Consider the following 25,770-nt stretch of genomic DNA (forward strand, 5'->3'; position numbering starts at 1 on the left):
TTGTGTATGCGCCCTTTGCCCTCAGAAGTCTTTTCCAGTCATCAGCTAGCTAGGCACCCACTTAAGCTTTAGCCTATCTCTTGGGCCTCTCACAGAATTTCATTAATTTTTCTTTGCATCTAACTCTGACTTCTCTCAGGTCATAAACCTCCCTGTTTCCTAATTGCTGCCACTGCAGTTACAAACGATGATGATATTCTCAAAGTCATTTATATGCTACAGAAAATAAACAGCATTTGTTATATACACAGAACCCTTTGAGAACCTGGTATACAGGTGTCCCCCACTACCCAAAAATAGAGCATTCTTATGAAATTTTTCGTGAGCTGTTGTGGAACAAAGTGGAGAAGCAATTAGCATTTCCTAAAAGTGAAAACTCTCTTTGAATTTCTTTCGGTTAACAAAAAGAAGTACTAGTGGGGCGCCTGGGTGGCTCAGTGGGTTAAAGCCTCTGCCTTCGGCTCAGGTCATGATCCCAGGGTCCTGGGATCGAGCCCCACGTCGGACTCTGCTCGGCGGAGAGCCCGCTTCCTCCTCTCTCTCTCTCTGCCTGCTTCTCTGCCTACTTGTGATCTCTGTCTGTCGAATAAATAAAAAATAAAATCTTTAAAAAAAAAAAAAAGAAGTACTAGTGTAGGTCTTTCATAAAAGCAAAGTGGCGTAAAGCAAACTTTCAGATAGAAGAATCTGTGTACAGAAGACACTGACTAACCTGTACCGTCTTGGCAAAAACTAGCTCACATCACTTTATCCACTTACCAACTGAAGACAGTTGGTCATAAGCATATATTCCAGTGTTAACTTTTCTTATTAATCTTGATTTAGAAAATTCGTCTACTGGGTATTTTAAAATTAACTGCCATATGAGAGGATCTGTACTAGGGTTCTAGTGACACAGTGATGAACCTGCCCTCATAAAAGCTTCCAGGAGAAGCTTTTGGAGAACAGACAAAAAGTCAAGGGGTATTATGAGCACATACATGGTGGCACCTAGCCCAGTAGGAGAGGGGGCAGGACTGTCATGAGGTATCTCAAAAGAGTGAAAGTTAAGTAGGACTAAAGGTCTGGATGGGGGCTGAATATGTTGAGCCTAGATCATGTCTTCGATGCCTGGTTTCGTTTAAAACAAAATTCTAGAATTTATTTTCTTATGATTTTTATATTAATTGTGGAATTGTGATAGATAACAGATAACAGAAAATAACCCAGTTAACTGAGGACCATAGGTGTTGGAATCGGACCCCTCTGAGTTTAAATCCAAGCTCTATCCCTTATACATGGCATGACTTTGGACAAGTTACTTAATCTCTCTAAATCTTGGGTTCCTCATTTGTGAAGCAAAATTAATCACCCCTAAATCACAGGGTTATTTTGAGAATTAATATGAGGTGACACACAGAAAGCATCCAGTGCAGTGTCTGGAACATAGTAAGTACTCAATAAATTTTAATATTCTTCTCTCCCCAAAGGCTGTCATTCTCCAGTAATTACATTTTGTACTTTAATTAGTCTCTTGACCCCCAAATTAACATGATGGCTTCTTGCTGAGCACTCTTTTGCTCCAGATTCCCTGGCCTTGAGGACTTTGTGCGTTCCCTCGCATTTTCTCTTTCCTCTCTCCCCTACCTCTGGCCCCATATGCACACATTGTCTGTGTGACTTAGTTTACTTCTCCTTCAAGACCCTGCTTAGACACCACCTCCTCCCGGAAACCCTTCCTGACCCTCTTCACCACATCTTGATTTGCCACCCCTCTCATGAGTACTGTAACTCACCGTCCTTCCCCTTGAGAGGGCCTCTCACGCTGTCTGATAATTGCGTGTGCTCACCTGCATACCCCGCCTCCTGTGGGGGGGCCTAATTGTGTGTGACTTGCTCTCCTTTTTATGTCCAGCACCTGGAAGGAAGCCTGGCCTTTGATGGGTTTACACTGAGTATTTTTTAAGGAATGAATAAATAAGTGTATCATTTTCCCACTAATTTCAGCTGAAGAGGCATATAGTTCATATTTGGTAGCCTTATTAGGCTTCTCATTGTAATTTTTTACAAATCACTTATCTTTTCACGGTTTGCCATTTGCAATTTTTGAGGTACTTATCTACCTCTTCTGCTGCTTCCTCCATTCTTGCCCAAGTGTGCTCTGTTGTTTGCATTCTTCAATTTAGAATTATTCCTGTTCAGTTGCTTCCTTTTCATGTATGAAGCTATGAACTTCTCTCAGTATGAAAAGAACTTTCAGTAGAAAAGATGAAGATCTTTCAGTATGTTGAATGCTGTATACACACATGTACACACATGCCCACACATACACACACCTCTTTATGTCTGGGTTTTTTTGGAATGGAATTTGTGAAATAATCCTTTTTGGTAGTAATTTTTTAAAAGATTTTATTTATTTATTTGTCAGAGAGGAGAGACAGATTGAGCACAGGCAGGGGGAGCAGCAGGCAGAGAGAGAGGGAAAAGCAGACTCTTTGCTGATCAGGGAGCCCAGTGCAGTGCTTGATCCCAGGACCCCAGGATCATGACCTGAGCTGAAGGTCATGACCCCGGGGACCTGGGATCAAGCCCTGCACTGAAGGCAGACGCTCAGCCGATTGAGCCACCCAGGCGTCCCCAACCCCCCTAGCTTTAAGTGAAGTCATTGTTCATAACATTTTTAGTAATTGGTAATTTTTAGCTATCATTAAAATAGTTCTCTGTCTCCAACTCTTTGCTCCTTATTCTGTATTGGGAACCAAATATTTGAAAGAAATTGTGATATCACCTGCATTGTAATTACTGCTTTACTTTTCTGCCTCCCAGTTACTGATGAACACTTGTACTTCATTCATCTGTATTTCCCCCGCACCTAGCACATGCCTGAAACACTGGGCACTCAACTCAACTCAACAACTACTTGTTGAATTAAAATGTGGCAAAGTGCCTGCAACAAATATGTCTCCTCACTTCCAGGAAAGATGCCATACTTGGTAACACATAGAGACACCATCACCTTGCTTTCTGGCCAGGTTAGCTGACATCTCCAACAAGGCTGTGATGAGGCTTAACCTTGTTTCTAAAATATTTATTCATTTGTGCTTTTCTCCTATGGACTTCTAAGACATACAGGAAATAGGCCTGATAAAAATAGAATTAAATGTAAGATTGTGCAAGGGGAGTGTGGTTAAAAAAGGGCAACAGGAGAGAGTTTTATGGTGTTGCAACTGTTCAGTGTCTTTACTGTGATGATAGATATACAAACTTAACAAGTGATAACACTGTAGCAAGCTTAACACACACACACACACACACACACACACACACACCAGAACAAGTAGGAGAAGTGTGAAGAAGGTTGGGGAATTGAATGGATGTCCACACAGATTATGCTACAGTGTTACAGTTTTGCAAAATGTTGCCGTTGGCAGACACTATGCAAAGTATACAAGTATCTATGTGTATTATTTCTTAAAACTGCAAGTGAATTTACAAGTGTACAAATAAAAATTTCAATTAAAAAAAAATTGGGGGCTTCTGGCTGGGATCAATCAGTAGAATGAACATATAATTCTTGATCTCGGGTTGTGAGTTCAAGTCCTACACTGGATGTAGAGCTTACTTAAAAATAAATAAATAGGGGCACCTTGTTGGCTCAGTGGGTTAAAGCCTCTGCCTTCGGCTCAGGTCATGATCCCAGGGTCATGGGATTGAGCCCCGTATGGGGCTCTCTCTCAACAGGAGCCTGCCTCTCCCCATTTCTCTGCTTGCCTCTCTGCCTACTTGTGAGCTCTGTCAAATAAATAAATAAAATTTTTTATAAATAAATAAATAAAAATTTAAAAAGCTTTAAAATGAAAGTTAAAAAAAGAAATTGGGAACCAAGTCCATAAAGAAAAACGAATGAAGTAAATGTGCTAAGGTAAATTTTAGTATAGCTCCTCTGATTTTATATTACATTTGACTTTGAGCTCCCTGGTTGAACAAAAAAAGTCAAGGTAAAAAAAAAAAGAATGCTTTGTATTCATTCATTCATGCATTCAGCACCAAGTTATTTGTTAAATAACTGTCATTATCTACTAAAACATAATTTATTTTATAAGGTAATGCCTCCCTTGATATTAATTTGGAAAATAATTAATTGGCCACATGGTGGATCCTTTGTGTGGATTATGTACAACTCAAAACACCATGGTAGAAAAAATAGTGATTCTCCTTGGAACATAACAGTGTTTTAAAGTAACATCCTTCAGGGTCCTGAGGTAACTTAAAAGTGCTTTACTCCCTACTGTGGAATGGTTTTTTATGTTGAGGTGGACAGTCTCATTTTGCCCTCTTCTGAACTGGCGGCAGCTGCTGTATACTGAACACCTGGCCTATTTACCTGTGTGTGGTAAGCATTATCTTCTCTCTCCTGCTGATGAACCTGAACGCAGGGAAGTCAAACTGTATGAAAGAGTGAGACCAGGACAGGGCTGAGCCAGAACTCTTTCTTCTGCCATTGCTGCTTCTTAAGTAGACTAGATTCACATCCCCAAGTCCAGAGAGAAAGCAAGACCAACTTCAGAGACTCCCAGCATTTGTGTGTCTGACGGATCACTTCCTAATCGCTGTGGCATCAAGTCCTATGGTGTCCATTTCAAGAAACAGAAAGGCAGGAACTAGGAGTCAGAACTGTAGTATCTGAGCTGTCTTGTTTTCATTTTGTGCGCATTAACCAATGACTAAACAAAACAAAACACTGAGCACACCATATCCTCTCCCTTCGCTGAATTCTGAGCCCCAGTCCAGCTCCACAGAGGATGGAACAGTCCCTTACCTCGGGATGGGCCTTTTCAGGTTCAGAAGTTTTAGACCCTTTGTTTGCACAGCCGTTGGCTTCTCTGGTACAGACAGAGGGTGGTTGTTAGGAAATGTCAGGAGGCAGAAAAGTATTCTGGATCACAGCCGGTGTTCTGAAGCTTGGGAAACTTGGGTCTGAACCTGACTCTACCACTGAAGGGCTTTGGGGGTCAGGTCAAGGTACGTAATTGGAGCCCCAACTTCCCCTCCCCTCTGCAGCCTCCCCACCCCTGTAAAATGGGAGTATTAACAGCCCTTCTTTATAAGTTTGTTGTAGTCAAGGAGAGAATCCACATGAAATACTTAGCCCAGTGTGTCACTTGGTATATATTAATGACTGTGTGCTATTGGTGTCACTCTTATTCTTTTGAGAGTGGAGTGTTTTTCTCTGCTCTTTGATTTATGTATGAGCTACATATAATATTCATTCTGTGTTATCTGACAGCTGGAAAAGGAGGAATAAGAAGGGCTTTTTTTCCCCGCAAACTGCTGATGGTTTGCCTTTAACAGAGGTTAAAAATAGGAAGTAAGACTCCTCCACACATCTGGTAAGACTGTATAAAGAAGGATGTTCAAAGAGAAACAACTTCAACACTGGATGTTTTCCCCTTTCACAGATTTGACTCTTTGACATGTATCTTTGCAGGACAAACATCTCTTTGAAAACTTAAATAACAGCCTTTTCTCCTCCCCATGCACACTTCCATACATACCAAACACAGGCTGAGCCCATTTGTACTGCTGCCGAGTCCCTAACTCAGAGCGTGCTAGGATGGAGAGGTGGGGGCTCAGTGTGACAGCACTGCGGTCAGCTCTGTGTGGTAGTTTAGGTGGCAAAGTCCTCAAAGAATATTGTGCAAACATAACTTGCCCAGTTGACTTCTATTTTAATGGGAATTACTTAAGAAGACTCAGTTGGAGTGCCTGGGTGGCTCAGTCAGTTAAGCATCTGACTCTTGGTTTCAACTCAGAGCATGATCTCAAGGTGGTAAGACTGAGCCCCACACTGGGCTCTGCACTGGGCGTGAAGCCTGCTGGGGATTCTCTCTCTCCCTCTCCCCCTCCCCAGCTCCCATGCTGTCTCACTTTCTTGCTCGCTCTATCTCTTAGATAGATAGATTAGTAAGTAAATGTCTTTTTAAAAGAAGACTTGATTCATAATCATATTAACATTTGGGACATTCCAAGGAGACTACTTCTTGATTATAATAAATACCTTCTGACATGGCCCAAAATGCTTTGCAAAAATATACTAGACATTATGATAATTGGCTGTCATTTACTTTCTTTGAGCATACTGTACATGCTTGTTCAGCTCATACCAGCACATATGTTTCATTTTCAAGCACATGGATGGGCTGAGAGATGGCCGTACTCCCATGGGCCTGCTAACGTGTGGTTGAAGGAGATTGGTCAAAACACGCCTGATCTTTTCTAACTTCAAATATAACATCGGATGTCGGTCTTGCCAATATTACCTTTAAGTCAGTGTCTCTTACCTTCAAGACTCTTAAAAACCATCATCACTTAGATTAAAGAAAAATAATGTAATTGGGGCACAGCTCTGTATTTTATACCACAAAAGTAAGTCTAATGCTAAAAACACTGAAGCTGAGGAAAAAAGCAGCCCTAAGTGTATTTCTGAGATCAGTACCCCTATAAGGAGACACCATCTGTGTAGATCTTCAATTAGTCAACTTAAGAAGCACTCCTGCAAGGCCCCTGGACAAGAACAGAGTCATTATAAGTGTTTTTTAAAGTTCAGCTCACATGAGTTTTTTGCCTGGGACTGACTGTGGCCATTATTCTGAAAGAAAGAATATCTCTCTGGTCCCTGAATCTTCTAGATTTACACTACACAGATACCACCCAAAACATAAAAAAAAAAACAACAAAAAAAAAAAAACAGAGGTGTTCCATGATTGTTAGGCTACCTAAAGGTGAAGAGATGTTCATAGTTTAGGAAGCATATTGATTCAATCTTCATGTTTTATTCCTTGTTTTTATTACTTTATGTTTGTATTCCTTTTATTCCTTTATTCCAGTATGGCTGTGTGCTACCAAAATTTGCAGGGTTCTTTCCTATTATCCACAATAATTGACTCTTTTTGTCCCTTTCCTGTTTATTTTTTTCCTAACACAAAGCCCTCTCTGAAATTCCAAACCTTATATAGTGAAACTCTGGTTTCGTGGATTCAGGTTGTCTCTTGCTGAGAAAACATTTCATTGCTGCCTCAGCAGTTTCATGGGCTCTCAGATTCACATTTTTTCTAAAAATTTCCTTATAGATCTGTTAGGGGTGGTTTGAAAAATTGTAACTGTTTGCAAAATTTACTGCTGTGCTATAAATGTTTAATGAGATCATTATTTTTAATCCAGTTCCTGGTCCTTGTTCATTAGTGCATGTTCAGCAGAGAAAACTTTTTTTTAGAGGGGAGAGGGTGACTTTGTACTAATAAGCACTATTGTGAAATCATCAGTATCTTCGTTGTATGGTGTATGATTTGTTGAAAATACTTCTTTTACACTGATACACAAGGCACATTTTTGCCACAGCAACCCATTTCATTAGCTATTCTATTTGCTGTAGCTTTCTATCAACGTGGTCAATGATGACCTTAAAAGAAAGTGGTTGAAAATATTGAACTCGGGGTGCCTGGGTAACTCAGTCAGTTAAGTGTCTGCCTTTGGCTCCAGTTGTGATCCCAGGGTGCTGGGATCAAGCCCGACATTGGGCTCCCTTCTCAGCGGGAAGTCTGCTTGTCTCCCTCTCCCTGCCACTCCCCCTGCTTATGCTCTCTCTCTCTCTGTGTCAGATAAATAAATAAAATCTTTTAAAAAAAGATAGAAAAGAAAATGTCTAACTTATTCACAGAGGATACAGTTGCAGGAAATGGAAAGAGAAGGCATTGTTGCTCATCACTGGAACAAAGAGTCTATATAATAATTGAGGGATCAGGAAAAAAACATACCAGCATTAACCCTGCTACATATAGAAGTTCAGTCAGTGATCTGTCAGTAGGAATGCTTCTGGCTGCAAGTGACAGAAAAATCCAAACTAATATCAGTATGAACCAAAAGGACATTGAGTGTGCACTTAATAAGAAGTTTAGAAGTAGAAGAGGGGCACGTGGGTGGTCAGTCGTTATAGTGTTTCCCTTCGGCTCCCATCATGATCCCAGGGTCCTGCTCAGCAGGGAGCCTGCTTCTCCCTCTCTCTCTCTGCCCCTCCCCCCACTCATGCTCTCTCTCACTCTCTCTCTCAAATAAATAAAATCTTAGGAAAAAGAAGTTTAGAAGTAGAAGATACCAGAGACACTGATGGTTCAATACAGCCACAATATTCGGGCATTATACCCTTCACAGTTATCATGGCCTTCTCCTCATGATCACAAGATGGCTGCAGCAGTTCCAAGTGACATGTCCTCAAAGAAAGCTGGGGGCAGTGAGGGTGAGAAACAGATTCTCCTTGCTTCTGAATAGGAAAACAATCTTTCCCAGAAGCCCTCCAGCAGACTTTCCTTTCTGTCTTACTGGCTAAAACCTGGCTTTATTGTCACTGCTATATGCAAGGTATTCTGGAAAAGCTAGTCTGTGTGTGTTTGCGTGTGTGTGTGTGTGTGAAAGAGAGAGAGAGAGAGAGATCGAGAGAATGAGAGAGAGAGAGAGAGAGAGAGGAAACATTGTTACATATATGGTTAGCTACTGACCAACAGGTAGCAACAAAAGAAACAAAGTCTGGAGTCACCCACAGTTAGAAGGCAGGGATGTATGAAAGGCAAGTCTGAAGAATTGAATCCTTAGTAAGGAAAAAAGTCTGCAAATAGAGTCGTGCCCCCGGCTAGTAGAAGTGTGCAGACTGCAAAAACCAATTCAAGTTATGTCCAGCAATAGAAATTCTGAGAAATATGGTGGGAAGGGAGAACCAGGAAAAGGACAACAATAAACTCAGGTTGTCAAGGAGCTCCGGAGAGCAATTTTGGCTGGAGCCAGAGTTGTGCAGTCAGTAGAGGCTGAGACAGAGAACAAGGCTGGTGGAGGGTGGGCTGAGTAGTAATCCAAGCTGCCATGCAAAGTTGCCAGGTTGTGCCCTTTGTCAGAGTGCCCGGCCAACATGGCAAATGAGGCTTAATTCCCGCTCACACTCTGTTCACCAAGCCTCATGCCGAGATGCAGCATTGCAGCCATCTGGAGGAGGAATCTTTTTTTTTAACTGCATATAATCTTTTTTATTAATTCCAGTATGGTTAATATACAGTGTTATATTAGTGATTCATATATATATATTCATATATAGTGATTCGGCAGTTCTATACATTACTCAGTGCTCATCATGTTAACTGTACTCTTAATCCCCATCATCTATTTTACCCATTCCCCCACCTACCTCCCCACTGGTCACTACCAGTTTGTTCTCTATAGTTAAGAGTCTATTTTTTGGTTTGTCTCTTTTTTCTTTGTTCATTTGTTTCTTAAATTCCACAAATGCATGAACTCATATGGTATTTGTCCATCTCTGACTTTTATTTCACTTAGTTTTATATACTCTCTAGATCCATCCATGTCATTGCAAATGGCAAGCTTTCATTCTTTTTCATAGCTGTGTCATATTCCACTGTGTATATATACACCACATCTTCTCTATTCATTCATCTATCAGGGGACACTTGGGCTGCTCCCATATCTTGGCTATTATAAATAATGTGACAGTAAACGTAGTAGTGCATGCATCTTTTTAAAATTACTGTTCATATTCTTTGGGTAAATATCCAGCACTGGAATTACTAGATCATATGGAAATTCTATTTTTAACTTTTTGAGGAACCTCCATACTATTTTCCACAGTGACTGCAACAGTGTACATTCCCCCCCGCAGCACTGCTTGTCTTCTTCTCCACACCCTTGCCAACACTTGTTTCTTGCGCAGTTTTGTTTTATTTATTTATTTTTAAGTAATCTCTATACTCCCTGTGGGGCTCAGACTCACAACCCTGAGATCAAGAGTTACATGCTATTCTGAGTAAGCCAGCCAGGTGCCCTGGTTTCTTGTGTTTCTGATATTAACCATTCTGAGAGGTGTGAAGTGATGTCTTAGTTTTTTCACTTTCTTCATAGTATCCTTTGATGTACAAAAGTGGTTTGGTTTCTTTTGGAAGTCAAAAAAAGGGTCAAAATTGAAATCAACTTACCTGTTTTCTTTTGTTCGGTGTGCTTTGATGTCATATCTAAGAAACCTCTGGCTTGTCCAAGATCGTGATGATTTATGCCTGTTTCCTTCTGAGAGAGATTTAGTTTCATCTCTCACGTTAAGTCTTTGATCTTTTATGAGTTTTGTATAACAAGTTGTCCCAGCACCATTGTTGAAAATATTGCTCTTATGCCCATTGAATCGTCTTGGCACCCCTTGTTGCTAATCAGTTTACTGTATATATTAGGGTTTATTTGGGGACTTTCAATTTTATTCCATTGACCTATGTGTTTAATCTTATGTCAGTACCACACTGTCTTGGTTAATGTAGCTTTGTAGTAGGTTTGAAATCGTAAGTGTGAGACCTACAACTTTGTTTCTATTTCAAGATTGTCTTGTCTGTTATGGGTCCCTTGCATTTCCATATGAAATTTAGGATTAGTCTGTTGATTTCTGAAAGAAAAGTAAACTTAGCTTGGATTTTGACAGGATTGTGTTGAACCTATAGATTAATTTGGGGAACATTGCCATCTTAGCAATATTAAGCTTTTTGATCTATGAACAAAAAATGTCTTCCATTTAATTAAGTCCTCTTTAATTTCATTCAACAATTTTTATAGTTTTCAAAATATAAGTTTTACACTTTCTCTGTTATATTTATTCCTAAGTATTTTATTCTTTTCTAAAAAAGATTTTATTGGGGCGCCTGGGTGGCTCAATGGGTTAAAGCTCTGCCTTCAGCTCAAGTCATGATCCCAGGGTGCTGGGATCAAGCCCCACCTCAGGAATCTCTGCTCAGCAGGGAGCCTGCTTTCCCTCCTCTCTCTCTGCCTGCCTCTCTGCCTACTTGTGATCTCTGTCAAATAAATAAATAAAATCTTTTAAAAAAATAAAAAAGATTTTATTTATTTATTTGAGAAAGAGAAAGAGTGAGAGCAAGAGCAGGGCAGAGGGAAAAGGAGAAGCAGGCTCCCCACTGAGCAGGGAGCCTGACGTGGGACTCAATCCCAGGACTCCAGGATCATGACCTGAACTGAAGGCAAATGCTTAACTGACTGAACCACCCAGGCACCCTTATTTTATTCTTTTCTATGCTATTATAGATGTAATTTTTTATTAGCTTCATTTTTGGATTGTTCACTGCTAGTGTGTAGAAATACAGTTGGTTTTTGCACACTGATCTTACATCCTGCAAACTGCTAGACTTGTTTATTGCCTGTAAATATTTTTTTTATTCCTCATAATTTTCTATCTACAAGCTCATTTTGTCTGATAGTTTTACTTCTTCATTTCCAATCTGGATCGGTTTTATTTCTTTTTCTTGTTACATTGCCCTGGCTAGAATCTCCAGCGCGATACTGAATAGAAATTGCCAGAGCAAACATCCTTGTCTCGCTCCAGATCTTATAGGGAAAGATTTCAATCTTTTGCCATTTAGTTTCCTGTTAGCTCTGAGGTTTTTTTGTTTTTTGTTTTTTGAGATTCCTTTTTATCAGGTTAAGAAAGTTTCCTTCTATTCCTAGTTTGTTGAACATTTTTTATTGTGAAAGGGTAATCGATTTCTCAAATGGTTTTTTCTGTATTGAGATGATTACATGGGTCTTGTACTTTATTCTGTTAAGTTGGTATATTACATTGGCTGTTTTATCACTGGCATAAATCCCATTTAGTCATGGTATATCCTTTTTCTATGTTGCTGGATTCAGCTTGGCAGTATTTTGTTGAGAAATTTTGCATCTATATTCTTAAGGAATATTGATATGTAATTCTCCTTTTTCATAATATCATTGTCTGCTTTTTATCAGAGTAATAGTGACCTCATAGAGTGTGATGGAAAGTTCTCCCACTTCCACTTCTTTTTGAAAGAGTCATGAAGGATTGGTGTTATGTATTCTTTAAATGTTTGGTAGAATTCACCAGTGAAACCAGGGAGACCTGGGCTTTTCTTAGTGGGAAGTTTAATTTTTTTTTTAAGATTTTATTTATTTATTTGACAGAGAGAGATCACAAGCAGGCAGAGAGGCAGGCAGAGAGAGGAGGAAGCAGGTTCCCCGCTGAGCAGAGAGCCCAATGCGGGGCTCGATCCCAGGATCCTGGGATCATGACCTGAGCTGAAGGCAGCGGCTTAACCCACTGAGCCACCCAGGCGCCCCTTAGTGGGAAGTTTTAAAATTACTAATTCAATGTCTGTTCATCTCAATCTATTCTTATTTTCTCCCCTTGAGTTGGTTTTGGTAGTTTATGTCTTTCTAAAGGTTTGTTCATTTTCATCTAGTTTATCGAATTTGTTTGTCTGTAGTTGTTCATAGTATTTCTCTATAATCCTTCTAATTCTGAAAGGTTGGTAGCAATGTTCCATCACTGATTTTAGTAATTTGAGTCTTTATCTGTTCCTTTTCAGTCATTCTTGTTAAAGGTTTGTCAACTTTGTTGATATTTTTAAAAAACCAATTTTTTGTTTTATTAGTTTTCTATATTGTTTTTTTTTTATTTCATTAATTTCTGTTCTAATATCTATCACTCCGTCCATCTGCTTGCTTTGGGTTTAGGTTGTCCTCCTTTTCTAGTCTCTTAAGGCAGAAGTTTAGGTTGTTGATTTCTTTTTTTCTATCATAGGTGTTTACAGCTATACATTTCCCTCTAAGTATTACTTTGGCTGTACCCTCTGGATATTTGTTTCATTTTGGTTCATTTTGAATTTTTTTTTTAACTTTTTAAAAACTCCATTTGCACTCTGTATTAGGAGGTATCACATAGGCAATGCTGCAGTAACAAAATCCTCCACATATCAGGGGCTCAGCAGAAGTGAGACATGAGTCCCCTTTGGACAGGACACCAGTCTCTGTAAGTGATTCTCATAGGCTCTCCCAGTTCACTCTTCTGTCCCAGGAAGCAGCCATGTGGTCTTGTACAAATTTTTAATAACATGTATTTATGCCTATAAAGTTGTAAAATGGCTATATAAACCTGCTCAGTAGGTAGCATACTTAGTGATATTCCAGAATTTTTTACTGTACCTTTGAATACTATATGATCTTCCTTATTGGAATTAATAACCACAATGCCCTTATCACATGTGGTAATTCTTGGAGTCACATCTTTTCCAATCTCTTTTTTTTTTAAATTTTTTAGTTTTTATAAACATATATTTTTATCCCCAGGGGTACAGGTCTGTGAATTGCCAGGTTTACACATTTCACAGCACTCACCATAGCACATACCCTCCCCAATTTGTGATGACATGGATGGAACTAGAGGGTATCATGCTTAGCGAAATAAGTCAGTCGGAGAAAGACAACTATCATATGATCTCCCTGATATGAGGAAGTGGAAATGCACCATGGGGGGTTAAGGGGGTAGGAGAAGAATAAATGAAACAAGATGGGATTGGGAGGGGGACAAACCATAAGTGACTCTTAATCTCACAAAACAAACTGAGGGTTGCTGGGGGGAGGGGGGTTGGGAGAAGGAGGGTGGGGTTATGGACATTTTGAAATATTTTTAAATTTCCCTTGCAATTTCTTCTTTGACCTATTGCTTATTTAGAAGTATATTGATTAAGTTTCACTTATTTGTGAATTTATAAATTTCCTTGTTATCAATTTCTAATTTTATTCCAAGTGGTTAAAGAATACATTTTGTACAATTTCCATCCTATTAAAATGTATTGTTTAATGTCTATCATATAATTGAAGTAATATGATCAACCCCTCACCATATCTGTTAACAGAAGAAGAGGTGAACCCTTTTTTGTGGGAAAATAGCATCAACTGCCTATCTGTATGGTTCTTGAATACACAACATCTATCATACTGTAAACATTACTAGACATGTGAGAGAGGCAAGAACATGTGACTGATAAACAACAACAAAGACAATAGGGATGGATCTAGAGGGTATAATCCTATGTGAAATAAGTCTGTCAGAGGAAAGACAAATACCATGTGATTTCATTCATATGTGGAATATAAAAAACAAAACAAACAAAAAAAAAAAGAAAGAAAGAAGAGAAAAGACAAACCAAAAAAAGAGACTCTTGCCTAGAGAGAACAAACTGATGGTGACCAGAGTGGAGGTGGGCAGGCAGATGGATGATGTAGGTAAAGAGGATTAAGAATACAGTTAATCATGATGAGCACTGAGTAACATATAGAATTGTTGAATCACTAATTGTATAGCTGAAACTAGTATAACACTGCATGATACCTATGCTGGAATTTAGAAAGACAGAGACAATAGAAGCTGACTGATAGATAAGCTGGATATTGAAGTTAAATAAAGTCTTTTAAATAACTATTATAAATATGTGAAAGAAAATGGATAAAAAATGGAAAATTTCATCAGAGAAAGGGTATTTATGAAAATAAAATCAAGTGCATGTTCTAGAACTAAAATTTCTGAAATTAAAACTTACTTAGCTCTTTGGACACAGAAGAAGATAAAATTAGTGAATTCAAAAATAGCTCAATAGGAAATATCCAAAGTAGTGAAAAAACTGAATAAAAATATGAAAAGAACAAAGTATAAAAAACTTGTCAGAAGGCCAGACCTATGAATAATTGGATTTATGGGAAAGGAGAGAGAAAATGGGGCAGATGGAATATTTGAAGAAATATGGCTGAGAATTCTTTTTTTTTCAAAATTGGTAAAAGGCATCAATCAATATACAGATTTGAGAAGTTCAGTAGACACCAAAGGAAATATAACCTTATTATAATCAAACTGCATAAAACCAAAGCAAAGGATAAAAATCCCATAACAAACCTAGCTTAAAAACCCTGATATAAAACTCAAGAAGGATATTACAAGAAAAGAAAGGAAGAGGACAGATCTCATGAATATAGATAGAAAATGTCTACACAAATCATTAGCAAATTGACTCACATTTAAGTAGCAATATATAAAAAGAATGTCACATCAGTACAGAGTAAGTGGAGTTTACAGTCATAAGATTCTTTTATTGCATAGGAAATTGTGAAAGTACTATATACAATAGACTCCAGTAAGTTAAGGTTGAACATTATCATTGTAAGGGAATCACCAACGTATTTAAAAAGGTGTAACTAGAAAATTATTGTAGGAAATAAATGGATTAATAAAAAACATACTTGGTTATTCTGAAAGAAGGCAAGAAAGGCAGAACAAATCAGCAAGGAGATATGATAAATAAGAAACAGGGGCGCCTGGGTGGCTCAGTGGTTTAAGTTTCTGCCTTTGGCTCAGGTCTTGATCTCAGTGTCCTGGGATCAAGTCCCGCATCTGGCTCTCTGCTCGGCAGGGAGCCTGCTTCCTCCTCTCTCTCTGCCTGCCTCTATGCCTACTTGTGATCTCTGTCTCTCAAATAAATAAATAAAATCTTTTAAAAAAAAAGAAAGAAATAGCAAAATGATGGACTTAAATCCAATTATATTAATGATTACATTAAATGTAAGTTGACTTAATACTCACCTTCAAAAAACAAAGATTATTAGCTGGAATTAAAAACAAGACCCAAGAATATACTGTTTTTAAGAACATCAAAAGATACAGATAGTTTGAAAGTAAAGGATGGGAAAAGACATATCATGCAAACACCAACCAAAAGAAAGCTGTTGTGTATATATCCATATCAGCCAAACAAAACTGAGTCAAGGAGTGTTAAAGAGGAGCATTTCATAAAGATAGAAGGGTTAAATCAACAGTAAGACATGGTAATTCTAAATTTATAAGAGCTCAATATATATAAAGCTATATAAATGGACAAAATTGGAAGGAAAATAGGTAAATCAATGTGAAAGTTAGATGTTGTGATATACTTACTTCAATATCTGGTGGACATACAGCCAAAAAATTAGTAGGGAGATAGATTATTTGAAGAATGCTGTTAACCAGTGTGACTAAATTGACATTTATAGAACACCCTTAAAACTTTAGAATATGCATTCATGTCCAATTAACACATGTATCAAAATCGATCATATTTGGGAATGCCTGGGTGGCTCTATCAGCTAAGCCTCCAGCTCTTGACTTCAGCTCAGGTCAGGATCTCTCAGGGTCATAATATCAAGCCTCATGTTGGGCTCCACACTCAGTGCTGAGTCTGCTTCTCTTCCCTCTCTCTATCTCTGGCCCTCCCCCGCTCGCTCGCTCTCAAATAAACAAATAAATCTTTTAAAAAGAAATAGATCGGGACGCCTGGGTGGCGCAGTTGGTTGGACGACTGCCTTCGGCTCAGGGCGTGATCCTGGAGTCCCAGGATCGAGTCCCACATCAGGCTCCCAGCTCCATGGGGAGTCTGCTTCGCTCTCTGACCTTCTCCTCGCTCATGCTCTCTCTCACTGTCTCTCTCAAATAAATAAATAAAATCTTTAAAAAATAAATAAATAAATAAATAAATAAATAAAATAAAAAGAAATAGATCATATCCAGATTCTAAAGCAAGTCTTGACAAGTTTCAATGGATTAAAATTGTATAGAGTTTGTTGTCTAACTACAGGTGAATTAAACTGAAAATAAACAATAGGATAATTAGAACAAACCTCAGAAGTTTATAATCCTTATAATCAATGGACCAAAGGAAAAAAACCACAATGACTGTTAGAAAATATTTTGAACTGAACAATAACATGAACATAATGTATCAAAACTTGTAGGTTGCCACTAAAACAGTGCTGAGAGGGAATATTATACTTTTAAATGAATATGAATATATTAGAAAAGAAGAAAGGCTGAAAATAATTTAAGCTTCTGTTTTGTGGAGCTAATGAAAGAAAAATGAAAGTAAAAGAAGGAAATAATAGTAATAGAATGAAATAGCATATACAAAGATATACAAAGGAGAGGGGTGCCTGGGTGGCTCAGTGGGTTAAAGCCTCTGCCTTTGGCTCAGGTCATGATCCCAGGGTCCTGAGATTGAGCCCCACATCAGGCTTTCTGCCCAGCAGGGAGCCTGCTTTCCCCTCTCTCTCTGCCTGCCTCTCTGCCTACTTGTGATCTCTGTCTGTCAAATAAATAATAAATAAAATCTTAAAATAAAAAAGATATACAAAGGAGAAAAAAAATTTTATTTGAAATTAATTCATAATATTGATCAATCTCCAATAAGATGATTAAGAAATGAAAAGAAAAAAATAAAACTGACCAGTATCACAACTGAAAAAGTAGACATGGCTATAGCTCCTTCAGATTATTAAAAATGTAAAATTATGTTATGAAAATTTACAGCAATAAATTTGACAACATATTTTAAATGAAACTTGCTAAAATTGATATAAACAGATTAAAAATCAAAATGTCATATTAGAACCATATGGGGTATATCCAAGGAGTGCAAGGTTGGTTTAACATTCAAAACTCAACCCATGTAATTTATGTATTAACTGAATTAAGGATGAAATCTCTGTGATCATTTCAATAGCCTCAGTAGAAGCACTTGATAGAATTCAGTATCTATTTATGACAGAAACTCTCAAAAAAATAGGGATAGAATGAACTTGGCCTAATCTGATGAAAGCTAAAATATTCATGGCCAACGTCATATTTAATGGTAAAATTTTGAGCACACTTTTTCCCTGAATCCAGGAGTAAGACAAAAATGATATACCCTTTACCACTTCTACTCAGCATTATATGTGGAAGTACTAGCCAGTGCAGTTAAGTCAAAGTAAAGAAGTAAAATCATAAAGATCAGAAAGGAAGAAATAATACCACATTTATTCAGAAAAGATATGATAATGTACATATAAAATTTAAAAAAATCCATAATTAGAGTTAGTGAGTTTATTAGCAAGATCACTATCCAAAAATCTATTAACCTGGTATAGATTTTTCTGTATCTACTTTTAACTTTACTGTGGTAGTATGTTTTAGGATTTTCTTTTATAAACATCCTTTACCTAGATTTTTTTCATCCAATCGGAGTTTCCATCTTCTTGGTTAGCATTATTTGGATATATTTAGATGTTTTCTGCTACTTTGTTTTATTCTTTCTATTTACTGGTTCTCTACTTTGCTTCTCATATTTTTCCTTTCCTGACCTCAATTTGATTTATTAATTACTTTGTTTATACATTTTATTCATTTACAAGTTATATGTTCTAGTTATTTCTGGTGATGACCCTTAAATGTTTAACTTACAAATTTGAATTTTCATAGCCTAAAATTAAGATCTAAAAAAAATGTATATTAAATTAAGATCTCTACTGTTCTCCTGAATAGTACTAAGACGTTAGGATGCTTTTACTTTTATCACTCTGTCCTACCTTACGTTCTATTTTCGTCTACTACTTTAATTTCACCTTTCTTTTACAACCCCCCCCAAATTAACCATTGCCAATTTTTACAATTAGTGTTCTTTCATGCATTTCCCTTCTTCCTTCTAAGTTTAGTTTTCTTCTTCCGAAGCACCAACCTTGGTCGCTTTTTCTGCAGGGTTCATAGTTAAGAAATTCTCTCATTTCTTACATTTGAAAATACCTATATTAGTCTTGCTGGGTACAGAAATCTAGATGATAGTTATTTTCCCTCACTACTTTGAAAACGTTATTCCATTGCCTTCTGACTTCAGTTAATAAAAAGACTGCTGCTGGCCCAACAGTTTCTCAGGGCAATGTGTCGTTCACTTTTGCCTACTTTTAAGATTTCCTCTTGTCTTTGATGCCCTGCAGTTTCACTTTGATGTGGGTCAGGGTATTGATTTCCTCTTGTCTTGCTCAGGGCCAAAATATATGTCTTTTAACAATTCTGGAAAATCCCAAGCCAAATCTGGATAAATTATTCAACTTCTCAAGATGTTATTCCTCCCCTTGAAACTCTACAGCGTTTCCTTCATTTACTGACAGTATTATTACTTGGCTCTGTCTCACTGTCCCCTGCAGTTGTCTGTGTTTTAAGTTTCCATATCTATATGCCAGGAAAGCGCCATCACTCAGATTGGTGATCCTTTTTTTTTGTTTATAACTCAGCTTTATTATCATCTATTTCCTGAAGCCTCTCCTAAAACCTTTTCTTCCCCTTAATCACTGTGTATCTACTCTTTCCTGCCCATACACCTATCTGTTGATTGCATTTATGTATTTATGTGTAAATCTCCCACACTAAACTCCAGCTTCCGGTGGCAGTTCCTTTTGTATTTACAGAATCAGGCAGTTTGGGCACCATAAATGTTTGCAGATTGAATGGATGAATGAATCAAGAAAATGAAGGTAAACACTATCTACCTCATAAGGGTCTATAACAACTAAGTATATACCATATGAGAAAGCACCCAGCAAATAACAAGTGCTAAGCTCTTGTTCGATTTAAAGGCAATTTATGCATTATTTTGGTGCAGTGGGTTATGTGCCAAATTGGTTGTTACTTTAAATTTCCTTATTCCATATGGCACAAAGCAGAGTTCTGAGTGTTCTTTGATCATAATGAAGTACTTTTTTTGGTTTTGTGCCTTTTCTTCCAATTGCTATATTTCTCAGAGCATTACACACACACACACACACACACACACACCAAACATGGGGTTCTATGAGCTGCCTATAGTTTACCAGCTATTACATTCTGTCCTGAAACTCAGTGCATCTGTAAATGCTCTTCTCTCATATAGCTAAATGGCCTTCTCCTCTAGTTTGGCATCTGCTTTAATTTTACCTTACGAGATGGGCCTTTGCTGACCCTCCTCATAAAATAAAAAACTTCAGCCCCACTCCCATTCTCTATCCCCTTTACCTGCTTTATTTCTGGAACCCTATACACCTGTCCACAAGTAAAATATACTTTCACCTCTTTTATTATTATCTGCCTATCCTACTAACATAAAACTTCTTAAAAGTAGCAATTTTGCGGGGCTCCTAGGGGGCTCAGTGGGTTCAGCCTCTGCCTTCAGCTTGGGTCATGATCTCAGGGTCCTGGGATTGAGGCCCACATCGCGCTCTCTGCTCAGCAGGGAGCCTGCTTCCCTTCCTTTCTCTCTGCCTGCCTCTCTGCCAACTTGTGATCTCTCTCTCTGTCAAATAAATAAATAAAACCTTTTTTTAAAAAAGTAGAAATTTTGCTTTATGCCTAGAACAGTGTCTAAAATACAGTAGGTGCTCAGTAATTATTTATTGACTAAATGTGTCAATATAGGTGTACTGATTCTCATCAATAAAGTCCTGGGGCAACAAAATCCAGATGCCATACAGCCACTCTGGGCATGGAGGTCTTCAACATTTCTCTTGATCTGGAATGAGATTTCAGAATTTGACAATCTTGTTTTTCCTTGAACTGAATGCCTACAGCATGATTTCATCCTGAAAACTAAAGACATCACTTCCCCTCCTGGCAGGCACCTAAACCAAGTTCTGAGCTGGCTGTGTACAAAGCCCGTCTGTTCTCTCCTGGTTTAAAGACAGTGGCAGTTCCTGCCTGCTTTTAGCAAGCTTTATTTTGCTTTCTGTTTTCTTTCACCACTCAAGGACAATTTACATATCTTTTCTACCCATTTTATCATTTTGATCTTGGCAAGAGCTTTTAATTAATACTGTGTGGGTACTTGTGCATAGAAAGTACCTGCTTACAATGTCTGCAAAAAAGAAACTTTTATTATTTCACAGACACAAGCATCTAAAGCTGTAATTCATTTGTATAATTCATTTCTCATTGTGAGAGAAAGGTCCAAAGGGGATAACTACTCGCTTAAGGCCACATAACGAATTTCTGCCACAGAAGTGGGTCTCAACACCCACATCCCCCAATTCTCAATCAAGTTCTTCACACTTTTCTGCCTGATTTTTCTTTAATACATTCATTTATGTTTTCTCCTACCCACCTACGCCTTAACCTAAAGCCCCTCAATACATATCTCACTGCTGTGTGTCTCTGTGGCATCAGATGCCTTACCTCAACCTTCAACTGTCAGACTGCTGTCTTGAATTTCTGGGCATCATCAAGCTTCTGTCTTCAGATTCAGCGTGACTGAAAAGAATGTGGTCTTTCAGCACAGCTGACATTCTAAGGTCAACTTGGTGGCCCAGGAAAATACATGGCCCATGAAGGCTGACACAGCTCACCTCCACTTGAGGGAGAGTTAGCCTCTTCCTGCCCTCCCCAGCCAGGGATGTGCTGCCCTCAGCTCACTGCACAGTACCGCCCATCAGATTAGCCGTGAGCAGGGCTCTGCTAGCATGGTGGACACTTAGTACTCGCCAGTAAAGGTAACTGGGGGGGAAGAGGGGGGTACCAGCTGGACTTAGGACTGAGGACTGGGACTATCATTGACTGGCAGTGCCTCCTAGTGGCCAAGGCTCCAAAGGTTTTCAACTGAAAAGGAGCCAGGATAGGCAACCCACATGGCAACCTGCTTCCTTCTCAGTCTTGTTCCCACCTGTTTTTAGTTTGTCCAGCCCTACTTCATACAGCGAGAATTCACTGCTGGTCAGACCATCACATACATGTCTTTTCAGTATTTTCTGACTGAATTCCCAAACATGACCATGATGATGAAAAAAATTTGGGGTAGGGTTGGAAATATAAATCTAAAAACATCACTACACTCACTGGAGCAGGTCAGTTTGAAAAGTGCTTTGTAATAACTTTTTTCCTTCCTGTCAGCCCCATGGGAGCTCTGACACCCCTTCTTCTTGTAGGAGATTTCAGCTGCCCAGAAGTGCCAAATCATCCTCCTGGTCTCATTCTTATTAAGCCTCCTTAGTAATTTCAGTTATGTTACAGACCAACGGAGAGAAGCTTGGTTTCTCTGGAAGCTTGCATTTAAAATATATATATATATTTTAAATGTATATATATATATATATATATATATATATATATTATCCCAAAGATCACATTTTAAAGTGTATACTCTTCATAAAATGAAAGATAAATCATAGCTACAAGCATAACCTTGAGACTACTCTCTTTAAGTCCTTGCTGATGCAGGATGTGCAAATGTTGGTTTGGGTCTGGCAAGGAACCTCTTCGGGAACTGTGGAAGAATCGTGAAGACTCCATTTATCCTCGAGGGAGAGAGAGAAATACTTTATAAAAGATTATGTCTTGCCACAACAAGTAAAATGGGGACTCTTCCTTCTCTATGCCCCTGTAGTTCCGAAGGTGTCCTCTGGCCCCATGTTATATTTGGTCTCCCTAAGGGTCCTGCCACTAGGACTGCCTTCCCCAGACAATGCCCAAATTCAAGTCCTTTCTCTCTGTCTCTACATGTTCCTCATCAAAATATACCTATACCCCCATCCATTCTCTCAAGTTCTTGGTGTATAATCTGATAAAGTATATCATGGTGAGATTTAAATAGTAGGTCACCGCCCACTGTTCTCCTCCTCCCGTTGACATCTGCATTGTAACTGGGGACTTGAGTCTCTTGACTCACTGGGTTTGGAAACCTACTTTCTATCTCCCAAATGATACACACAGCCCACCTCCATCTGCCCCCAAACACTTAATCCCAAAGATGATGCTGTTGAGGCATCATCTTTGAGCAAATACCCTTTGCTTTCCTGAGTTCTTTTTGGATGTCTCCACAACTGACCTCCTGGAGTGTCCATGCAGTGATCAATAACTCCACATGCCAGAGTCCAGGGCTTTGCACTGGAGCCTACAGGCACCGTATTGATAGGTATTTATTCATTCCAACCACAAACTGAGCTGGAGAAGAGGGGCAGCAGGAAAAACACTCAAGACCTCCTGAGCAGCAGGATTCTTTACAGTGATTGTGGCTTGCCAACAAAGGTTTTGGATAGCCATAGAACATTCCAGAAAGAGGAAGAGATCTGGCAATTGCTTGGAAGATGCCAGGCACTTAAAATAAATCAGGGCCAGAATGTAAAGAAATGGAGAAGAGAGGTGAGTGAGCAATGGGGACAACGGGGAGGGTTGGGTGGAGGGGGCATTCTCCTGAAAGCCAGACATTCGTACTCCCATCACCTGCGTCTTACCCAACAGGTTTCTTAGGTGTCTCAGAAATTTCTAGAATATGCACCCTGTGTCAAGAACTCCCTGGAACGGTCCAAGTGCCGCACTCTGATCACCACCCTTGGCCCTTTTGCCCTCCTCTTCTCCCATCTCCCCACACCTTGACCGCTTTTGTGCCTCCTGGGTTAGAATTGGCTCAGCCACATCCGGGGCCGCCCCCCAGGACCGCGGGCAGAGCCCGCGCTCTCGCGTCGAGCGGCGGCCCCAGCCCCGCGCGCGCAGGCAGCCCCGGGGCCGCGCCGCGCTGATTCGCTGCAGCGGAGACTGCGGCGCCCGCGACGCGCCCGCCCCTCGCCGCGCGCCGGCTGGTGCAGCCTCAGTCAGTCTGCAGCCGCGCGGCCACCGCGAGCCCTGCCGCTGCAGCCGGGGCGCCGACCCTGAGTGCCAGTTCCGCGCCCCCGAGGACAGCAACGGCGAGCCCCCCAAGCCCGCAAGATGCAGGCCACTGCCGACTCCACCAAGATGGACTGTGTATGGAGCAACTGGAAAAGTCAGGGTATTCTATTTATTTCAGTAGTGCATGCCTGCGGTGCACGGGAACCCCGGGCCCGGACTCGGCCATTGTGCAGCATTTCACCTGTGGGACCTATGCATGCTTCATACCCGAGAGCTTTCTGTTGGGGGGAGTAAACTTGTCATGTCAAAAATCAACAAGGATGGTGTTTGGATTCTTTTCCTCTTTTTTTTTTTAACCCCCCACCCCCACCCCTTTGTTTTCTTGTTGTAATGCTAGAAATTTAAATAATGCATCAGTTGCCTCCTCCGGGAGTTCTTTTGGCATCCGTTGATTGTTCAGTACTTGTTTAATCTCTTCTCAGCCCCGGAGTTAAAATGCTTTCTTATTGTTCCATGCATCCCAGGTCATTTAATTTCTGCCTGAAAGGTTGAAATCTCCTGATACAACCATTAAGTGAGAGGGCTCTAGTGCATCCTTTTGAGAGGGACACACCCATTTCGGGGTTGTTATTTGTGGTCACACAAAGGAGACTGGAAATGCAGACTAGCTCTGGAAATCCTGAAAATATGATGGCGTAGCCACATATTAGGATGGTTCACTTTGAAATATTTCAGGGTTTTTGTCTGTCATTTGGGTAACCTGTAACTACTATTTATTAAGAATGGGTATCTGCGATACAAATAGAGGGGAAATATAAAGCAGTGCAAAGTGCCCTCTAATAGAACAGATTTATTTTGAAACAGTCCATATTAGCACTGGGTGTGGCCACCCTCCAGCCTCGCTGGGATTGCTTTTCAGCCATTTTTATTCAGCCTCATACTTCACACATCCATCTCTCCTTTGTTACATTAAGATTCCCTCCTTCACCTTGCTCAGTTTAAGATTATGAGGAGAAAGGGAGAATTTGGAAGAATGAATTATGCGTGCTAAACTCGGGCATTCATAAGATGAAGTGTCTTTTAATCTTTAACAAATAAGGTTCTGAAGAAGGCGCATTTGGCTTAACCTGAAGGGTTGCAGTGTTCCTCAGGGGACCAAAAATACTCTGGAGCAGAAGCTGATTTTTTTTTTTTTTTTTTTAATCTGGCATCTTCCCCTTGTCATTTTATACCACAGAAAGAATAGAATGGCTTTTCATCTTTAGCGCCCCTGTAAGGTTTTTCTTAAGTAAATTTTTTAAGCAAAGATAAAGTAAACGTGAACGTCAGAATTAAGAGCACATTAGCTATCTCTTATTCGTTGGTTTGGGTGGTGGTAACATAAAATGGAACGGTCGAGTTCAAATTATGTGGGTCTATTAGAAACACAACTGTCAAAAGTAAATAAATGGTCCTAATATATTTAAAAGCTAGGAAATAAGAAATGGATGGCAATTCAGGGGCATAATTTTAGAGAATGATGGCAGTGATATGAAGTCGCATATTTTATACAGAAGGCAGTTGTGAAAATGCTTGGTGACGTTTCATTCTTAGGTATTAGACTCATCCAGTTTATTCTGATAACACTTCACAGACAACTATGGCGTGATATAATATCAAGTTTAGGTTGGCTGCAAAGACACTAAAAAAAGTTGGTTTTTAGACTATGATTATGGGTTTCTTCTATTCTTACAAAAAGTAGATGCCAAAGCATAGCAGATTTTCTTTTTTGTTGGTACAAGATATAAAACACTATTTTCATTATATTCCTATGTGTTTCGCCTCAGTCAGCCTTCTCACTGCAGGGGTTAAAAAAGCGCATGGCTGTTTATAATCAGAAAATAACACAAATGTCATCATTTGTCTATTGAAAACAATCATTTTCATTTTCAATATACAGCTACTTGTGAAGATTAATGCAAGATCATTGTAGGTCTTTTACACTCCGTGACCTTTGGTCATCTTCAGTACCATTGATTTCCTTTTGTTAGATAGAACAAAGCCATTATCTTGAAAATTGACTAATAACTGGGTGGGTGGGTTTATAGGCACCAAAGAGAAATAGTAGGAAATAAATTATTACTTTTTCTTTCACTAGGAGAAATTTCATTTAAAATAAATCTATATTAAGATTTTTGTTTAACGTTTTCCATGTATCTTCTTCACGTTAGTTCCTCATTATCAAAAACAGCTGTTCTTAACCCTGGCTACACATTAGTATCATCTGGGGAGCTTTTAGGAACACAAAAGATGCCTGGGCCCCACCCCTAGAGGTTCTGATTCAATTGGGTCAAGTATCAATATTTTTTTTGAGGATCCTCAAGTGAGTTTAATACTCAATTGGGGTTGAAGCCACGGTTGGTGTGTAATGATTCTTAGCCCAGTCCATAGCCCAGCAGAGCAGAGTTGGGTGTAGAAATGAAATGGGTGTGATATAGGAGCAACTG

The 25,770-nt window shown here is 39.2% G+C and overlaps 1 protein-coding gene across 3 annotated transcripts in view; it reads left to right on the forward strand.

Annotated features, from left to right (window-relative positions):
* Positions 1-25,770, forward strand: part of RTN1 (reticulon 1) — a 225,257-nt gene that overhangs the window by 176,037 nt on the left and 23,450 nt on the right. The window contains exon 1 of one of the 3 annotated variants that reach the window (XM_044230061.1): positions 23,293-23,444. The exons of the other annotated variants lie outside the window; for them this stretch is intronic. Coding sequence (XP_044085996.1) covers positions 23,384-23,444 — 61 coding nt within the window. The 5' untranslated portion in view covers positions 23,293-23,383. Of the gene's footprint in view, positions 1-23,292; positions 23,445-25,770 lie in introns of those variants that run through there. 3 annotated transcript variants of the gene reach the window in all.

This window comes from Neovison vison, chromosome 13 (assembly GCF_020171115.1).
Source record: "Neovison vison isolate M4711 chromosome 13, ASM_NN_V1, whole genome shotgun sequence".
NCBI lineage: Eukaryota > Metazoa > Chordata > Mammalia > Carnivora > Mustelidae > Neogale > Neogale vison.